The sequence below is a fragment of the Morchella sextelata genome (genome assembly GCF_020137385.1).
Source record: "Morchella sextelata strain SCLS chromosome Unknown scls_1, whole genome shotgun sequence".
Classification (NCBI taxonomy): domain Eukaryota; kingdom Fungi; phylum Ascomycota; class Pezizomycetes; order Pezizales; family Morchellaceae; genus Morchella; species Morchella sextelata.
In genome coordinates, this window is record NW_025408616.1 from 3,429,933 (window position 1) to 3,452,420 (window position 22,488).

The window sequence follows — 22,488 nt, forward strand, 5'->3', positions numbered from 1 at the left end:
GGCAGGAGGGGACATGGGCTATACTGATCGATCGAGGATCTTCCTTACTCTCGCCGCTGCCAGTGCTGGGAACAAGTGTTTCTGCAAGATTTCTTACTTGCCTTCGGTGGCGAGAGCTGGGTGGGTTTTTTTTCTCTTTCCATGTCTTTTGTTGTTGCCTTTTGCCCCACCCAATGGCACCCATAGCCTGTAGTGTCATGAGATGATTAAGCTCTTTCCTTGGCATTTATATCTCTGTTCTATTTTCGTCGTCGGCTAGGGCCTCGTTCTATGGTCATACTTTAAACAAACAATTATCAGTTTTTTACCTGGATAATTGTTCATTGTACTATTCACCTTCAAGTGAGGTTACCAACACATAGCATAGGCGTAAAACACACAGGCAGCATAGCATAAAACGCATACTCTACTCTAGCATATGTGTAGCGCGGTGGTGGGTGGTGCTAAGAATAGAAAGCCACTTGTGGACCGTGTTCCCCTTTCTCGATATCGGGCGCTTGTACTGGTTCTATGGGCCCTGGTTCTGGGGTTTTGGTTTGTTAATGGGCGTTTACGGATCATCATAAACAAGATCTAGAGGCCATGGAGGGACTCGCCGTTGTCTGTGTGAGTAATTGCGAAGTCCTGGTGATAGACAATAGAAAGTTCGCGTAGGAAGTATATAATAATATCATAGCGTCCTCCTCCTCCGCCTTCTACCCCCCTCCTCATAGGAATATATCCCCCCATTGACGTTCAGGAGAGTATTTCTCAGTGTGTGCCTTGGGATATCCATCTAATTAACTTATTGGCCCGGTGATAATTTCTCTCGTCCTTTCTTTAATCACTCAGCACTATATTTCAGCTGTGATTTCGAGCTGCTACTTATTTAGTAGGGTGCTCTCTTCTCTCCTTCTTTCTGCATCCCTCCTCGCTCTTTTTGCTTGGACATCCCCATCATCTATCCAAAACAGCCCCTTCTACAATTCTCCGGGTTTCACGATCTCTCTTTGGTGTTGCCCAAACCCAGGCCATCTTCGGACCAGGGAACGTAAAGCATCCCCTGCCTGCCTCTGCCTGTCGCCTGCCTGCCTGCCTGTAGACTGTCTGCCCCGCCCCACCACCAACCACTCGCTCACTACAACCGCTATCTTGTACTCCACACATACAAACCCACAACCCCCCCTCCCCTCCCCCGTAATCTGCCTTCTGCCTTCTGCCTTCTGGCTCTGGGCCTTTATCTGCAACTCCGCGCGTCTTGTCTTGTCGCATCCCGTGATTGTGGACCAATAACCACAAAAGCACAGCACAGACAGCACAACAGAAACGAAAGGAACGGACCTCCACCCCCCTCCTCTAATCATACTCTTACCCCCTCTTCCTCACCGTTCATCACCCACCACCTCCCTCTTCTACTTCTATCTCTCCCACCTCTCCTCCCTACTTCTACTCCTCCTCCTCCCTTTATCCTGCAACACCCATCCTAACCAACTCCTCCCCCCACCTACAACATCAACAATGACCGAAGAATCAGGCTTCAAAGCCAAGTCGCTCAAGCGCAAGAACTTGAAGGGTTTGAAGCTCTCAGAGACCCCGAAACCGGCGGCTCCGGCGATAGAAGACCCTGCGAACAAGATCAACGACATTGGCGACCAGCTCAGCACGCTCGAGATCGGGGTGGAATTTAAGCTAGACTTGAGAGCGGAGGATCTAAAGGTTGTGAACGAGCTTGGGGCCGGTAATGGCGGGACGGTCAGTAAGGTGGTGCATGCGCCGACAAAGACCATCATGGCGAAAAAGGTATGTTTTTTCCTGTTTCTGTTCTATTCTTTGCTTCCGGGCGGGGAGGGACTGGTCTCTTCCGGGTATTTGGCAGCTGGCGGGAGTGCGTTGGGTGGGGTCACGGGAATGAACTACAAGATGGGTGGAAACGTATTCAAAACGGAGGGCTAACTTTCTCAAGGTTATACATATAGATGCGAAACCGTCAGTTCGGAAACAGATCGTGCGCGAGTTGCACATCATGTACGAATGTCACTCCCCATATATTGTCTCCTTCTACGGTTCTTTCCTCAATGAGGGAGACGTTGTTATGTGCATGGAGTACATGGACTGCGGGTAAGCAATCAAGCTCAGATCACATTTTTGAGAGCCTTCGAGCTTTACCCAAGTATCAATTTATTAACATCTCCACAGTTCACTCGACAGCATTGCCAAAAAAGTAGGGCCAATCCGGATCGACGTCCTAGGGAAAATCTCAGAAGCCGTCGTGGAAGGTCTCAACTACCTATACAACGTGCACCGAATTCTCCACCGAGATGTCAAGCCCTCCAACATTCTCGTCAACTCCCGCGGTTCAATCAAGCTTTGCGATTTCGGTGTCTCCGGAGAACTCATCAACTCCATTGCCGACACCTTTGTGGGCACATCAACCTACATGTCCCCCGAGCGCATAAAGGGAGCGAAATACTCGGTCAAATCCGATGTCTGGTCACTTGGTCTTTCACTGCTCGAGCTGGCAATCGGGCGCTTCCCATTTGACGCTGACGGCACAAGCGCCGGAACCCGTGCCTCGGCAGGCCCAATGGGTATTCTGGATCTGCTCCAGAAGATCGTCAACGAGCCAGCGCCCCGTCTCCCCAAGAACAAGGCCTTCCCGGCGAGCTTGGAGAAGATGATTGAGCACTGCCTGATCAAAGATCCCGAGAAGCGACCTTCCCCCCAGGAGCTCTTGGAGGAGTCATTCATGCGCGCCGCGAAATCGACTAACGTGGATCTGGAAGCATGGGCGCACGGCATCCTCGACAAGCCCCTAAACCGCCCCTCGCGCCAATCGCAAATCATGTCCCCGCCACCTGCAGCACACCGTGAGTCACCTGCCCCGCCAAGACAGTCAATACATGAGCCCCCACAGGCCCCGCGCCGTCCTTCGTCTGGATCCGATCGTGTAGACCGCGAGAGGGATCGCCCGGAGAGACCTCATGGTTCCCCGCTGGGACATCATCCAACCCGGACTAGCTCCCACACGGGGTCGCTCCGCGAGGAGGGTAGCAGCCACACCCGCTCTGGCTCTGGATCACGATCAGGCTCAAGACACCAACTCCACAAGAGCCACACTGAGCCCACGAACGTTCCGTCAGCAGACCGGGAAGCTCGGGAGAGGGCTCGAGAACAGTACCTCAAGGAGCAGCAGGAGGTTGAGCGATTGCGGCTGAAGGATTTGGAGCGCGAGACTCAGCGCGAGAGAGAGTATAGGCAGGGCACGATCGGCATCGGGTTCGAGGGTATGCAAATCAATGCGCCGCCCGGGACACAGCCGGAGATGAAGGAGAGGAGGAAACCACCGCCTATGGGTGTCATGAGTAGTGGCAGTGGGGCGGGGATTGGTGGCAGGCCTGTAGAGGAATGGGCTGGGCGTCGTTAGGTCAATTGATGGGGTTCTTTTCTTTGTCTGATTCTTTTTCTTGTCACTTTTTTTCTTTTTTTGTGGTTCTTTTGGACAATTTCTTCTTCTATAGTGTGTAGTTTTTTTTCTTCCATACTTTCCATTATATCCATTCTGCTTCTTTTTTCTTCTCTTCCTTCCAATGGGTTGCATTTGGCTGGTTGTTTCTTTCCTTTCTTCTGTTCTGACGGTGGTTTATCTGTGTTGTTGTCGTTGTTGCTGCTGGTGGTGTGAGCTGGCTGGACTGATTGATGGACCTGGGATTGGGATGGGGTATTAACTTATGGCGAAAGCGTTCAAGTTTCGGTATTCTATTTCAAATCAATATTTTCTCTATTTACCTTCTTTCCGTTCTTTATGTAGTATGTAAAGGGAGGTTGGGTTTGTGGAAAAAAAGATCTTGTGGATTTTTTATAGTAGCGTTGGCAAAGCGTTGGTGTCTTTCTTCTTCTTCGGGACCGTTATATACCAGCTGAGATGCAGCGTTTAAATCTATTGCTTATTGCCTATTCTCCTCTTCTCCTATTCTCTTGCCCCCTCTCTCTCTCCCTTCCTCGAAACCTGGCTAGTTTATGTCCTCCATTGTCAGCTTATGAAAGCAAAAACTGTACCATAGCTCCACAAAAACTCTACTCACTCACCCCTCACCTCCACGGCTACCGGCCCACCCCCCACCCGAGTGACACCCCATGACGCACACTAACCGCCAAGCGACAGGACCCTGAGCGGGGGGCGGGACGGACTAGCTACGCTTTCCAGGCAAGCTTCGAGTGCCAAGTCGGCCCGCCAAATCTCGACGGACGGGACGTTGAGGCGCCAAGACGGCAGTTGGCGGGCAACGTGGGCGTGTGGGTGGGGTTGGCGCTAGGCGTCGAGTTGGTGGTGTTGGTGCGAGTGAGAGTTGGTGATGCTCGCGAGGGGGCTGCGGGGATCAGTACTAGGGGGTGGTCTCATACCTATCCTCTATGAGCGGTGAGGAGTATGTTGCTCAGGGTACGAGTCTGAGTAGATCTAGCATGGGGGATAAGGTTTTGATTTAGGGCCCAGCGGGGTGGGCGGGCTGGGTGGGAGAGGTGGCTTTGGGGCTTGGCGGTTGGGGCTATCTACACCGTCCTTTCACTCTACTGCCACCTACACTTCACTTTGTCATCTTCATCATCAACCCCATCATCCCCATCTTCCCTTCATTCCCATCACCCCCCATCGTCCCCATTGTCCTCATCGCCCCCACAATGCCCTATAGAGGTTTTGCATAAGGATTGCCGGTTACGACCGAAGAACCTTAATGAAAAACCTGTCGATTCCTGGGAGCAGACCGAGGAATCGAAGGGCTATGTGATCTTTTGGCTAGCACCCGCGTCGATAGCAAATCAACGCGCATACAGTTGATGACTAGAGGTAGGTGAGTGTGCATTGCCTGCAAGAGATTGGTATGACCTGTGCCATCTGATGGTGTGATGGCTGTGCGGTACGGTCCGGTACGTGCGGCTGCTCATCTCATGGTGGGGTGCATTTTGTCTCCTAAGAAGGACCAAACCCGTTGAAGCAGGTACAGTATCAACCAGAGAAGCCCGGGACAAGACTTTTGCTAACAACTCTTGAATAACTAGCTAGCAAGATCGTGTCTAGGCTAATTAATAGGTGATGTCAACTCCTATCTCGCCACATTTTCTAAGCCCCCGATAAGTAAAGGTAAGACCCAGGCAGCTGGCAAAAGCAATTGATCGTAATCAACCAGACAACCACTGTTACAGCTGGCGTCCGGAGCTTTCTGGTTGTACACAGCCGGTGAACGGTAACGATTGCGCGCCACTATGTAATTCTCGTGGGGGTAGCTAAGGGTCTATCTAATTTACGGGCTCTCGTCATCCAGAGAATATCCCGGACGGTGGGCATTTAGAGTTTACTAACCAAATGTTTCTGAATAGTCTTGGGAATATCTGACATAAACACGGTAGGCAAGGCCAAGAAAGGTGCGGTAGAGCAGTGTCATGAACTCCGGTGACAAGGGAGCGCGCCAAGAATCCCTGTCCTATAGCAATTCCTCCACCACAAGTTCGTTCTAAGGGGCCAAGTATTACCAAAACTCTACAAAGCCCAGATATCTCTCGTACCCGCTCAGGGAAAGATGGAATATGTGGAATAAACCCAGTGGTAGTTGAAAGTAAGTCAGCGGCTACAAAACATACCACTCAGTGGGTACAGGAAGACAGATATGTGGATTCCAGGACCGGTATTTTTGTACAGTGTAGCACTACTAGGTAAGATTCTCATGTAGGTTAGTAGCATCTAACTATCAATTCGCGAACTCCATTTATCGTAAAGCGAGATTTTCTCAGGTGGAGTCAGCCGGTCAATGATTTCACAAGATGAATGACGCTCAGAGATGGCCGCGGACTTGAACATCTGTCGGTCTAAATAGTCTATTGCTCATGGCGCACCCAAACCCATGCTTCTTATTACCATAATTATAAAGAGAAGCTCCAGTTTCGTTATCCTCCGGGCGTGTCCGATTTGAAGGGGGCGAGTGAGAATTTGTGACGGGACCACATGAGTGAGATACTGCAAGAACACCGCGGAGTGGAGATTTTAGTTTATCCTAGATTATACAAAGATTAAGGTGCTTGCCTGATGAGTGCTCCGTGCCCTCGCCTTTGTCTAGTGATCTCAGGTCTTGTCTACCGCACTGGTAGATGGGTTCGTGGGAGCTGGGAGGGATGGGTATAGGGCAGCAGGATTGGGGTACGAATTTCACAAAAAGGTTATCAACCCTAAAGCCCGAAGGTTATGTTAAGCCTAAGGGTACATGTATGCATACTACGCCGCGTAATTCTCACCCGCTAAGGGTAGACTCTTACACAAAGATGAAATTTGATAGTCACAACGCTAAATACTTTTCGACAAAATACTCAGGCTACGCACTCTTTTCGCCCACACTTGGCACGCAAGCTCTCCCGTCTTCCTTCTTAAGACCCTCCTCTCTCTCCTTCTTCCCTTCCTTTCTCTCTTCCTTCTCACAACCCCATCACAACTCCATCCTCTATCCAGGTTTCGATTATGTTGATTCGCTCGTTTTGCAGAACCAACATCCTCGGAACCTGTTGGCTCCTGGGCGGCACTAGCACCGAGGAGTCAAAGAGGATGGGGTAAGTAAACCCGTGATGCCGGACCCCCTGACCAGGTGCGCCGATCCTCTTCCGTCTCCTGTACAGTGGATGATGGTCGCACCTGTCGATTCTTGGGTGCTGTCAATTGATAGGCCGAGGAATCGAAGAGGATGGGAGAAAGTAAGTTCTTGATACCATATTCTCTCGCCAGATTTGGATTTCGTATTCGGCTCCGTGCCGAATGAAGTCCAAACCTGTCAATTCTTGGGTGCTATCTATTGATGGGCCGAGGGATTGAAGAGGAATCTGGTAAATCAAGACATGGTACTGGTAGCGTCCGAAGGATTAAACGGATGGTGACACAGCAGTTTTCTCCCTCGTATCATCGTGACAGTAGTAGGACTCCGTTGACAGACTGGGTCCTTATGGAGACGGATCACGAAGATTATGGTGAATGAGGGAGTCTTTCGTACCTACATGTAGTTTGAGTGAAAGGTCGAAATCGTAGGCTTTCAAGTTGGTTCTTGTTCCTCTCTAATTTTTCTCCAGAATCGAGAGCCGTCGTTCTGTGCGTACCTGCCGCAAAGAACAACTGTCGGGGGAACTGGGCCACGAGACTCACCTAACAAACCGCGATGAGAAGAAGCCTCTGAGATATTTGTATCAAGTCCTTGTTCGCCCCAAAAGCTTACTGGCCGTTTAGGGTCGAAAAACAAGGACTGGTCTCCGCTGGCTCATAGTGTAAGCCACTGTATCTCTCGTGGTGACAAAGTTACCAATAACTTCTCCATCTCCGTCTGCGAAGCCTCTATCGACCTCCTCGTCCTCTCCATCAAATTCCGAATCTCCGCCCTTTTCACTAAACATCTCCTCCACGCATCCGCATCAAGATTTCTCTTTGGTGATCCGAAGATACGTTTGAGTGCACTTACTATTCCGCGGGACTTGTATTCGTATCTCTTCAACTCCTTCATTTCGGCCTCGAGCCGTACGTATTGCCTTTTCAGGAGTTCGATTTTGTGTTTTAAGGCGTTGATGCGAGCTAGGTGGGCATCTCTCTGGTGTTTTGGGTTTTTGTGGGCCGCCATGTGGGGCTAACTGGTGTTCCTTAAGGTGGGGATTTCAAGTTTTTTGGGAAAGCTATTACAGTATCATGGCCATGGGAGATAAGAGGACAGGCTTCTTTTAAAGTGTCCATTCTGATTTCAAGTTTACTATGGGAGGACACGTTTGTTGAGCATATCATGGGCGATTTTGCCCCTGGTTTATATGAGCGAGTCATTCGTTCGCATCTAGATTTAACTTGACATCGGGTTTTCAAGTACTCTAGGTGTCTGATACTTACAAAGCAGATACAGTGGAGATAGAGATCGAGAGTCGAGCATCTAGGTATATCTAAAGGAGCCTCGACTGTTTAGCCCTTATCAGACTTCAGCGGTGAAACACAATCGTGATAGCCAGATGGATGAACTATAGATGTGAAACGGTCTACATTCCGTAGTCGTCTTTGTTGGCAAGAAGGTCAAGTAAATGGTTCTCGCAGTATTTCAACTGACTCACCATCCATCACTCGGCCTCAAAACATGAGGTCTTGAAATCCCTCGACTAGCGCTATAACTCATAAGCGGTACCAGTGCGTTTAGGCTTACCCGGCCGGTACTAGCGCTATTTATGGGAAGCGGTCATTTATTTAAGAGCCAGCCCTTGTAGAAAACAACATTTTGCTTAACCTCCAGTTAGAAAGATCTCAAAACAGCGTTTCAAATAGATGTACCATTGGGGATCGTAAAGACGGTGGGGTTTACGATTATGGGTTGGCATTTGGATCACCTGCTAAACACAGATCGTTTTCTCAGAGTGGAGTTTTACGCTATTTCAGTTAACTCCGGGACGGCTCCCAAATAGACCCTAATAAAACAGTAATAAAAAGAAATCCATCAGGATGCGAACACTCATATACATACCAGTGGCAAAATTAAAAAATCTAGAGTGCCCTCTTGTATCATCACCGCATTCCATTACTTCAAAATCGCTTCTATGACGCACTTCTCGGCGGAGGGATTGGAGTGAAAGAACCAATATTTCAATTACCGTATATACAGTTGATTTCAAATTAGTGTAATTTCGCCCTCTTCAAAAACTAATCACACCCGCGCCGTCAAATCATAGCAAATAGATTTTTATTTGTTTCGGCAATGTCAAAGTCCTTTGCTCTGGTTTTTGATTGCTCCTGAGTCTGCGCTCGTCTAATTCCACTAGTGCTACAATTGAAGCTAGCGTTCCTTGGCAGATTCAAATTTTTAAATTTGCTATGTTGTATCAAGCGCCGTTGGTGCAGGGGTAGCATAGTTGCCTTCCATTATCAATGTTAGCAACTGGGAAGGGTTCGAGTCCCTTACGGCGCATTCACAGAAGGGATCTCGGCAGTTTCAGTGATTGAAATGCAGAAATCGTTTTTTTTCCTCTCTATTTTAGATTTACTTGATTGTAAAATTATCTTATCTAGTAAGATCGATGCTGAGTCAATTCCAGATGCCCTTTCTATAGACTCTACAGTGCGGTAATCTCATGTAACTCACTAAAAGAGTATAAGGTTACATGTAGTCATCATGTGGCGTAGCTAGTGGAGGCTCAGTGAGGATACGCAAGAAGGCGTAAGGCAAGTTGCGTAGTATAGTTGCCATGAGAGAACGTGTCACTTAGCTAGATCTCTTCTCTCATCATCAATACAAATACTTATAATCTACGTCTCTTGATTACTTCATACAGTCCTCACCCGGCCCTCTTGCAATTGCGATATCATGCACCCAAGTAGATCGACAAGACATGGCTTCCGGGCCCAGGAGGATGTGTGGTCGCCACTATAGTGTTAATGAGCAGCACATAAGTCATGTAAGTATAAACTTATACTACATATAAACCTCTATATGCATGTCGTAATATAATCTACTAGGGGTGCCTCCGGGTGTTACCCCCCGGGTCACTATTCGTCCCGCTCCAAAGGTACATATCACGTATTCCAGAACCCAGACCCCTTCTAGCACCTGTGATTGATCTCCTACAGTCCGAGTACAGGTACGCAAGCAGACCTTCCCATCAGCTCCGAGACTACCTCATCTTATCCTTTTGTTAGCCATGAGATTGATACCTGCTGTATTCCATTCAATGGTGAGGGCGCCAGGTGCAGGGTTAGGTTTAGCGAACTTTTTCGGTATATATTCCTCCACAGTAGTACAGTAGTCGATTAAGATTGAAATTTTTAAACGACAGTAAGTACAGCACCCTGGTAACCGAGTGATATTATATGAAGATACTTCAGGGTAACCTGGTCCAACCTCGAAAAAAAAGTTGAATTAAGCTCCAGAGCCTCCAAGATACCTCTAGCGAAACAAACCTTACCATCCCACCTCACCTCACATTTACATCTCAACCTCTCACCACCACCACACTTAACCAGCCTCAATTTCAATTCTACACAGCCATGTCGTCCATGCGCAATGCCGTCCAAGTCCGTAACCTTCCCACCTGCCACCTCCAAAGCAGAACACTAACGCAATTCACAGCGGCGAAACCACAAAGAGCGTTCGCAGCCGCAGGAGCGCGCAAAATGGGGTCTCCTCGAGAAAAAGAAGGACTATGTCCTTCGAGCGCGCGACTACAACGCAAAGAAGAAGGCGCTTAAATCCCTCCGCGCAAAGGCCTCGACGAGAAACCCAGACGAGTTCTACTTCGCCATGACTTCCTCGACGACTCGCAACGGGATCAAGGTTACGGAGCGTCCTGACTCGGAGGCGATGAGCAATGATGTCGTCAAGCTACTGAAGACGCAGGATGCGGGATATATTCGTACGCAGACTGCGGTGGAGCGGAATAAGATCGACAGGCTCGAGAAGGAGCTCGGCTTTATGGATACTGCAGAGGGGGTCGGCGGAAAGCATATGGTTTTCGTGGACAGCGAGAAGGAGGCAAAGGAGTTCAAGGCTGAAGAATACTTTGGCACACATAAGGACCTCGTGGGACGGAAGTTCAACAGGCCAAGGTTAGAAACACTGGCAGAGGTAGAGGTGAAGGGCAGGGGGGCAGATGGCGAAGAAAGGAAAGTTAGGAAACAAAGAGAGGCGAAGTACAAAGAGTTGGAAGCGAGGATGAAGAGAGCTGAGGAACTGGCGACTGCGGAGAGGGAGCTGGCGATGCAGCGGGAGAGGATGAAGAAGGGTGGAATGGTAGCGAAGAACAAGTGGGCCAGAGTCAGGAGAAAGTAGATTCTCCTCAATTGGCTAGCGAGGAAAAAAAGTTTGCTTTGGGTCGTATTGGGTGCTTTGTAAATACATTTACTGTAATTTTCTTTTCTTTCTTTTAACTTGATCTTTTAACGTGAAAATTTAAGTAGAATATTGTGAATACCAGCAAGCCCCGTATAACTAAATTATATACATAGCCTCTCTTCAAAGCGCCTGATACCTGGGGGGGCCCGTTAATTATCCTTCAGTCTCCACACTCTTTTCGGGGGTGGTTGGAGCTGATAATACTAAGAGCTACACTTGTGTCCTTTGGTTACAATTATATTTTAGTCAATTAGTTGCGGGATATCTAGGAGGAGTAGTTTGTGTTTTTTCTACTTCCTTTAGTCTTCTCCATCAATCCTGTCGTAAAATAGGCAACATAATATTTTAGCCATTGTCCTAGGCTCCGGGCACTCCACTATCGGTCCTTGATAACAACATATTGACGCCAATGTTAGCTCTATGTATAGGCTGGTGTAAGGATGAGCGCAAGATTCTAGAAATGTCGAAGATGCCACTCAGTGGTGTTGCCCGGCGGTACGTATACGAGGGAGACAAATAAGACAACCAGTCTTTCAATGGATATTAAGTACTTGGACCTTCATCGGCATATGTTCAAAAAGGACATATCAAGATCAGAGGAGGCGGTTGTTATTTTATTGCGGACTTCAAGGGTAGGTGATGATAACCATATTCAATTTATTCTTTTAAATAAAAAATATTCTCATTCTCATAACAGACATAATAAACCCTTGAAACCCCCAATCGTTTACTTCAACTCCTTTTCGTTTGATGATTCATGATCATCTGGGTTAGCATAATACCCATGGGACCACCATTCACATCTCTTCATAGTCTCATCATCAATTTTTCCAGTAGTAACCCAAGTCTTTCCATCAAACTGCAGAATCTCATGTTTATCTCCCCACTTTGGCATTGGCTCTGCCCATTCCGGTTTATTCGCATTCGGGTTACCAGTCGACCAGAAATCCACTTGGAAAGCTTGCATCGCCAGCGCGATGTATGAATTAGCCTTTCCAACCAACGGCCAGTTGTTGTAGAACGTATATTTAACATCTGCACCGTGACCTGCAGGTTCAACTTCGTCGACGAATGTCCTGTTCAACATGTAGTGGTATGAATTGCCGCCATAAGCTTCACCAAGCATGTAGGCATTGCAATCGATGAAAGATTCACCGGCGAGATTGATGACACGGGCGGTCCAGTTGCCGTTGTACCTAGAGAGAGGGTACATTTCTTTGATAGTATCGCGGGTTGCCTGTGTTGAAAGAGGAAGATTAGATTTGAGGTAGGTCTCTAGCTTTTCCTCGCTGTCCACTGATTTATCTGCGAATGCAGCGCCCTATTCATGATATATGTTAGAAAAAAGAAGTAAGCTAATAGGCGACATGGATCCGCAAGCACCTCCATTCCGACACCACCAACCAAGACATCGAGGTCCTTGTTGAATTTCCCGTCCTTGAGCATCCTTCCGGGAAGATCGGTGATATGCTTCCCATCGACGGCTGGTCCGAAAGTAAAAGTTCCTTATCGATTTACTCAATTAGTTATTAGTATGTAAAGAAGAACGAAGATATACAAACCGTGTGGTGAATCTCTAATCAACCTCTCATTCGCCCTCTTAAGCAGCCAAGAAGGTACAGCCCTCAGGCATGCGAGGTTAAAACACCCAGTTTCCTCTATGCCTCAATCAGCCCTGCCAGCAATTGCGCAAGCATTAAGTTCGAAGGGAAGAATTCATACTCAGAAATCTCTTGTAAGTGGCGTCCTGGAGATCATCTGCTGCTTTAAATCCTCCAGCGTTCGGAACCCAACCCGGACTTTGCGGGATCGCTCTCTTGAAGGGTGCCTTCTCCTCTTCCTTATCTCGCCAGATCATCTGATGGAGGACTGATCCTCCACCTGCACTCTCGCCCATAATGGTGACATTATCAGGGTCTCCACCGAACTCCGCAATGTATTTTTGGACCCAATGTAGCGCGTATCTTTGATCGTGGAGAGCGGCGTTAGAAACGGCGTCGAGAACACCTTCTTTCCTTTCTTGCGAAAATAGAGGTCCCGCCATGAAGCCGTAAGCTCCCATCTATTTAGTGTTAGTTTCTTGGGATGGCATGTGGCTGAGATTTAGTACATACCCTGTAATTCATAGCAACATACACCACACCTCCCTCAGTTCTCCTCATCATCCCCGTAGGATTGTAGGGGTACCAATCCTTCCTTCCGAAAATGTAGCCTCCTCCATAGATCCATACAATAACCGGCAGCTTAGATTCCTTTGTTGCATTTTTGGGAGCAGCAACATCTAGAAACAAGCAGTCCTCATTATCATTTATACCACCGAAGATTGCGTTCTTTATCATCCATCGAGCAATCGTCACGTTCGAGATCCAGTCTGGAATTTCCTGAATACATGAGTGGCCCTTTACACCTGTCTGGATTCCTTCCTGCACAAGCGGAGGCTGTGGAGCAGCGAATCGACGCTTTCCAGTAGGAGGAGCAGCGTAACGAATGTTTTTGTAAGTGTAGTACTCTCCTTTTTTCTATAAACGGGTCAGAGGAAAACTTAATCAGTGAGATATCAATAAATACTAACGTGGTATGTTGTAGCTCTGTGGGAGACGTAGTCCAAATGCACAACCGGGAAACCAGTATCTTCGTCTACATCTTCAACTTCATTCTCCTCATCATCACCTTCACCAGTCAATTGTAAAAGATTGAGCACCCAAGGATCACGGCCTCCACCAGCCGCTGGTGGCTCAAATGGATCTTGGAATGAGGGACTTCTCTGCTTGGGGGGTGGGGAACTATCGCTTTCATGAGCAACGACTTGGTCGAAAGATGGTTCGAATCCCAAAGGTTCCTGAACCAGTGTGGAGAGTACGCCCTTGCTGAGGGCGAGGAGACAGATGGCTTGAAGTGTCTTCATCCTGAGTTATGAAGACTGGTGATGACTTGATAGTGAGGAAAGAGAGAGGCATTGGTGGGGCTTTTATAGAGGGGCATGAATGATTTTTGAGCCGATATCTATCTACGAACTACTTACCCCACTTCTGAATAACGGAATAGCATTGCCTCACTAACTGAATATCATACAGTGCTTTTTCTCTCTCCATCACCTGAAGAGTACGGTCTCGAACTTAGCATATCATAATAGAGTAAGGACCATGTAGGTTCAGCTTGGATGGGGAAATATGCAACAATTGATACGTGATCACTATCATGCAATTGAGCGCATTATGGTTTATCGCCACAGCGCTCTCAAACATAGATACATCCAATAATCACACTTCTGTACAACCGTACCGGACAAAATATCCATATGGGGGGTTGACTACAAGGGCACTGAGACGAAAGAGAAGGGATCGTAGGTAAGAATCCTTATATCCCATTTTAATCCATCAAAATGATAATTTAGGCCACAAAACCGAGGAAAGACAGTATTCCCTTGATCTCCCCAATATTCTCGATCAGCCCCTTCCTAAAGAGTTTCAGGCACGAGATTCGGCCTTTCTCCATTTAATCTAGATCGGCGTGGTACTTGTTCTTAGATCTCGCTATCACTCGCCCATCCTAATGCGCGTCATTATTCCGGAAGTTCGGTACCTGAGACATAGATACATATGGTTGGGGACACCTTGAGCCGGAGTATGCGACATTCGATCCAAGAATTAACCGGATGTTAATTAGACTCTTGGCACAGATAACTGCTTCTCGTTTACAGTTAGCTAGTGTGTTAATACTAATTAACATGGCCCGCGACATTCATCACCAAACCCCGACCCTAATAACTCCACCCACAGAACAGCTAAATTAATTTGGACTATGTAGGGTGATAGATCAGATGAATACTAGCCGAATAACAAAGAGATAATTAAAATAGGGTGTGGTTGTGGAAAGTTATTAGCTTGGGAAATCTTGACGTTGGAAGTGCTCCGGCTCAAGGTGTCCCCAACCATACTAGTATTTCGCTGACGTTTTTGAACTGGGCTATTATTGCATACACCCAAAATCATGAGCTTGGCGTATTTTTGTATGGCATGCAATATCAGTCGCGTCCACAAACGTCAGAGAAATACGAGTAGAGTATGTACATACATGCGCCTTGCTCATGAGGGGATGATCCAATTGAGGTCAATGAGCTACTGCAGCCGTTGCAACTGGTACGCAGTTCTGCTTGAACACAGCGTCTTTATGATCACTCTTAATATTTTTCTCTACGTAAGTCTTTATTCTTACTGATCACTCTCAATGTTGAATACCTCATTTCCTGCTCAAGTGGGGTGTTGCTTCTCGACTCATTGTTTGGATCACTGATTGAGTTAGCCTTGTTGCATGCAGTCTTCATCACTAACCCCAATTGTCATTTCGTACAACAGCAGATTCCCGGCTATTTTCATGCGATGTCGATCATTGTTTCACGGCATTTATTCTTTGAGCTAGATCTGGCCTGGATAGAGTCGGCTATCTTGAACATTTACCGTGTGTGCGACGGATCTACTAACCACTATTGTATCCATAGTTCCGCCCATTGGCTCACCAGGGTCTTTCAGCTGAGTTTTGGTCCGAGGTTTTTTTTTTGCTTCGCATGATAATGAATGACTTGGAAGAATGGGTGTCTCAATTCCCCGCTTTCCAAGCTCGAGGAACTCTATTTAGAGACAGGTACACTGCATTTCTACCTACTCGCAGCAGGTAACAAGTACCCGAAAATGCACGTCCTAATCTGCAATTTCCATTGGAGTAGAAGTCAAAAATACACCCGAATATGCAGCTGCAAGTTTTTGGTGTATTTTTGACTTCTACTCCAATGGAAATTGCAGATTAGGACATGCATTTTCGGGTACTTGTTACCTGCTGCGAGTACAAGTAGGTAGCCTAGTTATGCATCACGGATCACCTCGCGCCCCAGCGGCCCCACCCATATCCTATTCCTATTCCCCGAGCGGTTCTGCAATATTGCCTAGCTCTATTTACATGGCTCTTAAACCAGACTCGTCCCAGACAAACAAGACTTCTTCATACCGTACCTCGGTGGAGGAAAGAAGCTTCTCATCCCAAGCCTCGTCTCTACCTGATAACAACTCCAAAAATATTTCAGAACACCAAATTGCACAGCTCAGGCAAGGTACTTAATCTGTTTATGACTACGTGTAATCATGCGTATGTGCAAAACCTTTCTCCCTGTGATACAAATAAATATGTACACAAGGTTCCCTGGGCAAGTACAAGCACACTTCTGGCTGACCCAGCATCGACATTGGAATTCTTAAGCGACTGATTCCTCTTCCCAGTTTATACATTCTGTTCTTTTACTTAGCTTTGGGTATTGTTTGCCTTCTATTTACACAAGAACCTTCATTTCTGGTATTCGCAGCATATTTTGGGACGTGACTTGGCCGGCATGCTTAGACATTTCATAAATCCCTAGTATTGAAGATCCATTCGTTTTCATTGTTTTCCCGGTAACCCGGTAAAGAAGGCTACGAGATTTATAATAGAGATCATTGATTCTCACTCGGCACCTATCAAGGTTCCCCGCAGTCGCTACAAACCAGGTTCTTACTCTCGCAGCTGGTAAATGGACGCTTCCTGCATGGTTCACATTCAGATGCCCTATAATAATTATCGTTTAGCGAGCGGTGGGCAAAGATCGTTCATGGTCTGTCAGCTGTGTGCGTTCCTGAACCCAAGACAGTTCTTGACATACGCAATGTTTATTATATTAGACCTTTTACCTAGAGCCTCTTTCAATCCTATTCACCGTGTACATTCCCAATAAGAAATATCCGTGCCCAATTGCGGTGATCAACGACAAAACTTCCCTCAAGATCTAGATATTTTATAGTCCCATCAGTTCAGTTCCTCGTTTGAATGACCCCAGACTTAGAGTAGGCCACCTGACTTCGAATGAGCTGGAATGAAACCATAACTCCCAAAACTACATGTCAAGCCGTTCCGTATAAGTATCATTGTCTATAATTGGTGATATTGTTGGACTTGCAGCATTCCAAGAACGAGGTGTCTTAAACGATTCCCCATTACTCCCTATGATTTATCATCACGCGTTGAAAGGCCAACCGAGAATATCCCATTCCCGGGTTATCCAAACTTTTTTTAAGTTTCTTGTTCTTGGGGTCTGATTTCCCTTCTAGACCTTATATGCGCTTGCAGATATGTATGCACGTAGAAAAGTAATCAATCGATAGGCGGTGCACAGGGAAGTAATGGCGCGGTACGGTGGTGATCGATCTTGATTGTTGGAGGTGGCAACGCGGCACACATCCCACATCCATGGAGTTGATCATGGATAACTACATATAGTTATAGATCCATGGGGGTAAGATATAGCGAGGCGGGTATTTGTTCAGTAATCTGGAAGCAGCACGGCCCGGGAGGCATCGCGGCTCGAGGTGGGTTCTAGATCTCTTGCTCAGCTATAGCTTATAGCTAGGATTCTGGGTGGGATTGAATAGAATCAATAGATTTATGATCATAGTTGATATTGTGAACTTCAAAATAAAGATAGCCCAGGGAGTCTGCCATGATTTTCGTTTTGTACTAAATAGTAGTGCACGTGGTGGTAATACTAAACTTAAATATATTACATAGATCGATTCAAAGGAAGCTATGGAGGATCAAGTACACGGTCGATACTGGTTACGATTACAAAACAATTTCCAACCATTCGATCTGGGGATACACTTTATGGTTTACCTGGGAATAGATGACTGAACCCTTGGGTGGCCAGTGCAGCCAGGTAACCTTGCTTGCCTAGTTCGGCAATATATATTAATTGTAACAACATACGACGTAGTCTGTGATGAGTATTTATCCTGTAGTTACTATTTCATTAGCCATTGTGTATGTGGGCACGCATGGGGGCAGGCACCTCGTGCTATCGTCTAGTTCCGTAAACTCATATGTGGCGCCCTGTGGGTGAATTCTTTTACAATGAAGTCCTACGGATCAGTAGATGTTTTATAACTGCGCAAATGCTCGGGATCGATAATTAAAATTGACATCACTAGCAACCATACAATTAGGGCGTATAACCGGGTAGTTTTATTTCAATTTATGCTGTGATTCATTGATGCATGATGGCAGTTTCACATACCTAGCCGTCATATATATATATATACGTGATAATCGTCATCTGGGCTTTCCCCAGGTAATAGTTTTGTTTTGGTACGAGTGCTTGCCTAGATAGATAAATTTTAAAAGTGAGAATATCATGACATTGTGATACTGTATATACTATTTCCTATTCCAGACCCCTATAGTCATGCAGCCTCGGATTCCCAGAATTTTTATAAATTAGGGGGCAAAGGACTTCCGTACCACGGATCTGAAGGGGTTTAAAATGGGCAGAAAAGCCTTGGATTACAACTTTTCCCTATTTTTCCAGTAAGAAATGTTATTCCCTACCTTCGAGATACAACGCTTCTTCCCTAACTTTCTAGTACAGACTCTTCATGCATTCATAGCGCAGACCTTTGCCTTTCAGGTACAAACCCTTCAGTATTAATCTAAGAATTAATTCTGCACTGAAAAAAGGGAACTTAGCTGTGCGCCCTCTAGATCTGCCCGCAAACATTAGACGTGTTCAAAAAACATATTCGGGAGTACAGGCAGGATAAAATTCCTTAAATTTAGAGTTTATAGTGCCATAAAATTCTGTTTTCAAAAAATTAAACCATAAACACCAACTCCTTCAAAGGAGATCGTGGATTTAGCTCTAATTATGCGCCGTAAGGGACTCGAACCCTTCCCAGTTGCTAACATTGATAATGGAAGGCAACTATGCTACCCCTGCACCAACGGCGCTTGATGAAGGGGACATGAATTAGAATTTTCAGCGATCCTATAGCGCTAGTCTTATCATAGGCGCTAGTTGACTCACTAGCGGTGTTACCTCTTGTCCTGGCCTAAAACTCACTGGAGCCTAATCCAGTACGTACATGTATACAGGGACCTACATCTAATGGAAATCCTTTATTCCTATAAGCACGTATAGGTGGGATACACGCATGTTTTGAGTCCTCCATAAGACTGCAAAAGGTACCACAAGAGCGGTTTTTTCCCCCAAAAAAATGTCAATTATAAAGCCCTGTTCTGTCTATGAGTTCTGTGGGACCTATATTTTTTTATCACCGATTCGAATTCGACTATGTTATGTACGGATCAATCATTTACTTAAGCTACAAATTTGCCAACCAATTGTTGCTAACCTTATAATAATGCTCAACAAACCCAACCGACCCCGTCTGAGTTTAAGACCTACTAAGTAATCCACAAACCTGTAGGTATGTTCTTTTACTATCCATTAGTTAAGAGATACTGGCTGTTTCCCGCGAGGGTTGGGTGTTCTTATCAATTGTTAGATCTGAATCAATCTCTCACCAATTATTCGTCTGGTTTTGTTGTGACTTTTGGCCCCCACGAAAAAGGATCAGACAAGGTTTAGTCAATTTCCTATGCGATACGGGCCGAGTGATGGATGATGAAAACGATATTGCAGTCATCATGTGACATGGTAGGGTGTTTTATAGGTTTGTATTATCATTGGTCTCTATATTCTGTTACTTGTAAATAAAACAGAGAAAACGATGGTCCGTCTTTAAATGTCAACCACCACTAAATGTTAATAAGAATTCAATTGTAAAATATAGATAGGGTTTTCACCATTTGAGTTCCTTATTATAAAAGTAGACCCAAACCCACCAAACCAAGTCTCGGAAACCTAGGCAGGTATTATCTCGGCATCGCCCAGACATTGAGTAGATCAAGACCGTAGCTAACTGTTGTCCTTAATTCGCGGTACGTGGGTAGATGTTCTTCATGAATCAACAGCGAATTAATTCAGAAGGTGAAAGCCGGTATTAGGGGCTGGGGGATGAAATTTCACCTTTGGCTTTCGTGGCATTCTAAAGCATATGCTGCGCCTCTAAGTCTTGCGTATGTGTTCAAACTTGCGGACATAGCCTACGCAATATTGCTACTCTTCCGTGACCCATGTATTGAGGCCATGACTCCAATCTCCGCCGGTTATAGGTCAGCCTTGGAAAGGACAATACCCCAGTAACTGCCAATCGACCTGGATTTGATTCGTACAACCTTATTTCAACAGATAGGCTGTGTAATTCTGGAACTTTCTGTGCTGTCAAGACAAGACAATTTATGAGCGATCACTGAGTTGGTCTGTGAACGTTTGATGTTCCTGAGCTCGAGCCTCAGGGGACCCACCAATGTCTTGAACTCAAAACTCAGGACATGCGCAGTTGAGACCAAAATCGAGGCGCAGAGTTTTGAATTCATCTCCGATTGGACTTTCATTGTAAGGGCTTGGCAGAGATTTACACCCCTGCTCGCACCCGCTAAGCCCGAGCGGGGACTGCAACCCGAATACTTGTTTCCACTCACCAGCTATCACTCATATGCAATGAAATCAATGATCGCCGATACCATACTGATATCAAGATGTCGAAAAATTCTTCAGTGGCACAATTTTCCTGCGGGGGGTGTGAATTGTTTTCCTCGCAGCAGCTACGCCTCCTGCATACGTGGAAATAAGCTTAACTCACCAGCCCCTGTTGTAAATCATTACAGGGCTAGATCATTGGCTTTGTCAGTGAAGATGCTTATTTTTTAGGCAGAAGTTTTCAGAAATCGAACTTTGAGATGGGGATCGAGGAGGTTTATAAAGTGTGACGTATTTCCCCCCCACGCCGCCTCTTCTTTCCTTTTTTCGGAGGCACCCGAAGTTTGTCAAAAAATATTGCATACAAAATATGTAGGCCGACGGGAGATGGACGGATTAACACACTTGAGATGTCATGGCTTGCATGATCCGATCTAGATTTATCTGAGGGGTATCTTGTGAGACTTCCTCTACAGGTTCCTGTGCCTGTGCCTATGCCTATGCCTGTGCCCGTGCTTGCGTTGTGCCCCCGTGCGAGACTATTGCGCCGTTGGGTTGGTCATAACCGTTGAGAAAATCATGAATTTCATTGCTGCCGTTAAGGTAATACTTATTAGTTTATTCACAGTTCGGATCATGTATTATCACTCAATGTCAGTGTAGCCAAACATGTGACTCCAGAATTTCATTTGCGAGTTTTTTCCCCCACTCTAAATACCCAACAAACCCGAACTCCCCTAAACTTTTTTTGAATACCATAAAATTCAACAATCCACTCACATTGTCCATACGATTCGGAATCCGGCCCTCAAAAACCTACGCCTTCCACTCCAAACCCCAAATTTTCTCCCCCGCGTGGAACGGCACAACAACCCCCTCACCTGCTCCGATCGTGTCCACCACAACTACTCCCGGATCCTTACTCAGCACAATGACCCCACCATCCTTGCTGTCCAAACCCTTCTCTGCGATCATGTAGAACGCTCTCCCGAAGTCACACGCGAATCCCTTTAGCATATCGACCTTCCCCGCTCTATCGAACGCACTAGCAACATACTGCACCGCATACGGCTGCGTAAAAACACCCGCCGCAGTTTTTCCAGTTGCGGTACCCACCTTTGCGGATTTAGGGTGCGGTGCGGAATCGGTTCCAAGGAAAAATTTCGGGTTTCCTGATGTAGCAGCTTCAACAAGTGCTGTACGATCTGAGGGAAGTTTTGCAACAGGCTTGCAGAAGCAGTGAGGGTTGTCGGCCCATTGATCAATAGTCAAGTACAGGTGATGAGCAGTGATAGTTGCTGCAACTGTAGGACCACATTTTTTGACGGCCTCAACTGCTGCAGCGGTAGTGCAGTGTTCAAGGACAATGCGGAGCTTGGGGAACTTTTCGTGGATGTCGAATAGGGTTGGAAGGAAAGTTTCTTCGGCATTGAGGACTGTAGTGGTCTCCGAGGATGGGGATTCGCCGTGGAGGTTGAGAACTAAGTCATGTTCTTCCATTGCGGCGAATACAGGATAATACTGTGTGTACGAGACAACACCGCTTTCGGAATTGGTAGTAAGTCCTTTGGGATATGATTTAACACCGAAAATCACATTTGTTTTGGCGGCTTCGGCAATGACAGCGGGGGTAATTTCGGGGGAGAGGTAGAGTGTCATCATGTAAGTCACGGAGCTATCGATAGCCTGAAGCCTCGAATGGTAGGATAAAGCTTGCTCGACCGTAGTAATCGGGGGAACGAGGTTTGGCTATGTATATAAAAAAAAATAAGAATATTGGCTTAAATTGAATATTGATAATTGCGTGATGAGCTGTGAATTACCATAACATAGACGAGAGAAACGCCACCCTTCTTAATAGTGGGTACAACGGTTTCCATCATACTGCCATCACGAAGATGGACGTGGAAGTCCGCAGCTGCGGGCAATTCGATTGAAGTCATGGTGATAGTTGATGTTTCGGGGGAATGGAAGGATCGAGTGGGTTGGGTTGGAGGATGGTTTCTGGAAAATCCTGAGATCCTTTGTTGAATGATTCAAAGATAATATGTTTACTGATGAATCAACCCGAGATGTTTCCACAAATTTTAAAGTTTCGAAACACTTGAATCCCCCCAGTGTGGGGAACTTTAGGCCTTGGCATGCAGGGTAACCTGGAGGCTCTTCTTGCCAACACAGGGGAATTAACAATCGGCCTAGGAACATCACCACCAGCTGTTCTACCCATTTTTCAAA

The 22,488-nt window shown here is 46.4% G+C and overlaps 5 protein-coding genes across 5 annotated transcripts; 2 read left to right on the forward strand and 3 right to left on the reverse strand.

The window, feature by feature from the left end:
- Positions 1 to 1,497: 1,497 nt before the first annotated feature.
- On the forward strand, positions 1,498 to 3,403 carry H6S33_000897 (uncharacterized protein; the record flags this gene model as incomplete). Its single annotated transcript, XM_044832324.1, has 3 exons — positions 1,498 to 1,779; positions 1,943 to 2,097; positions 2,176 to 3,403. The coding sequence occupies 3 exons, from the start codon at positions 1,498 to 1,500 to the stop codon at positions 3,401 to 3,403; spliced, it is 1,665 nt and encodes a 554-aa protein (XP_044700456.1).
- A 3,862-nt stretch (positions 3,404 to 7,265) lies between these two features.
- On the reverse strand, positions 7,266 to 7,619 carry H6S33_000898 (uncharacterized protein; the record flags this gene model as incomplete). Its single annotated transcript, XM_044832325.1, has 1 exon — positions 7,266 to 7,619. The coding sequence occupies one exon, from the start codon at positions 7,617 to 7,619 to the stop codon at positions 7,266 to 7,268; it is 354 nt and encodes a 117-aa protein (XP_044700457.1).
- Positions 7,620 to 10,012: 2,393 nt separating this feature from the next.
- H6S33_000899 (uncharacterized protein) lies at positions 10,013 to 10,793 on the forward strand (the record flags this gene model as incomplete). Its single annotated transcript, XM_044832326.1, has 2 exons — positions 10,013 to 10,039; positions 10,095 to 10,793. The coding sequence occupies 2 exons, from the start codon at positions 10,013 to 10,015 to the stop codon at positions 10,791 to 10,793; spliced, it is 726 nt and encodes a 241-aa protein (XP_044700458.1).
- A 790-nt stretch (positions 10,794 to 11,583) lies between these two features.
- Positions 11,584 to 13,761, reverse strand: H6S33_000900 (uncharacterized protein; the record flags this gene model as incomplete). Its single annotated transcript, XM_044832329.1, has 6 exons — positions 11,584 to 12,177; positions 12,240 to 12,340; positions 12,419 to 12,514; positions 12,579 to 12,918; positions 12,971 to 13,375; positions 13,429 to 13,761. The coding sequence occupies 6 exons, from the start codon at positions 13,759 to 13,761 to the stop codon at positions 11,584 to 11,586; spliced, it is 1,869 nt and encodes a 622-aa protein (XP_044700459.1).
- Positions 13,762 to 21,069: 7,308 nt separating this feature from the next.
- H6S33_000901 (uncharacterized protein) lies at positions 21,070 to 22,196 on the reverse strand (the record flags this gene model as incomplete). Its single annotated transcript, XM_044832330.1, has 2 exons — positions 21,070 to 22,002; positions 22,077 to 22,196. The coding sequence occupies 2 exons, from the start codon at positions 22,194 to 22,196 to the stop codon at positions 21,070 to 21,072; spliced, it is 1,053 nt and encodes a 350-aa protein (XP_044700460.1).
- Between the last annotated feature and the right edge of the window lie 292 nt (positions 22,197 to 22,488).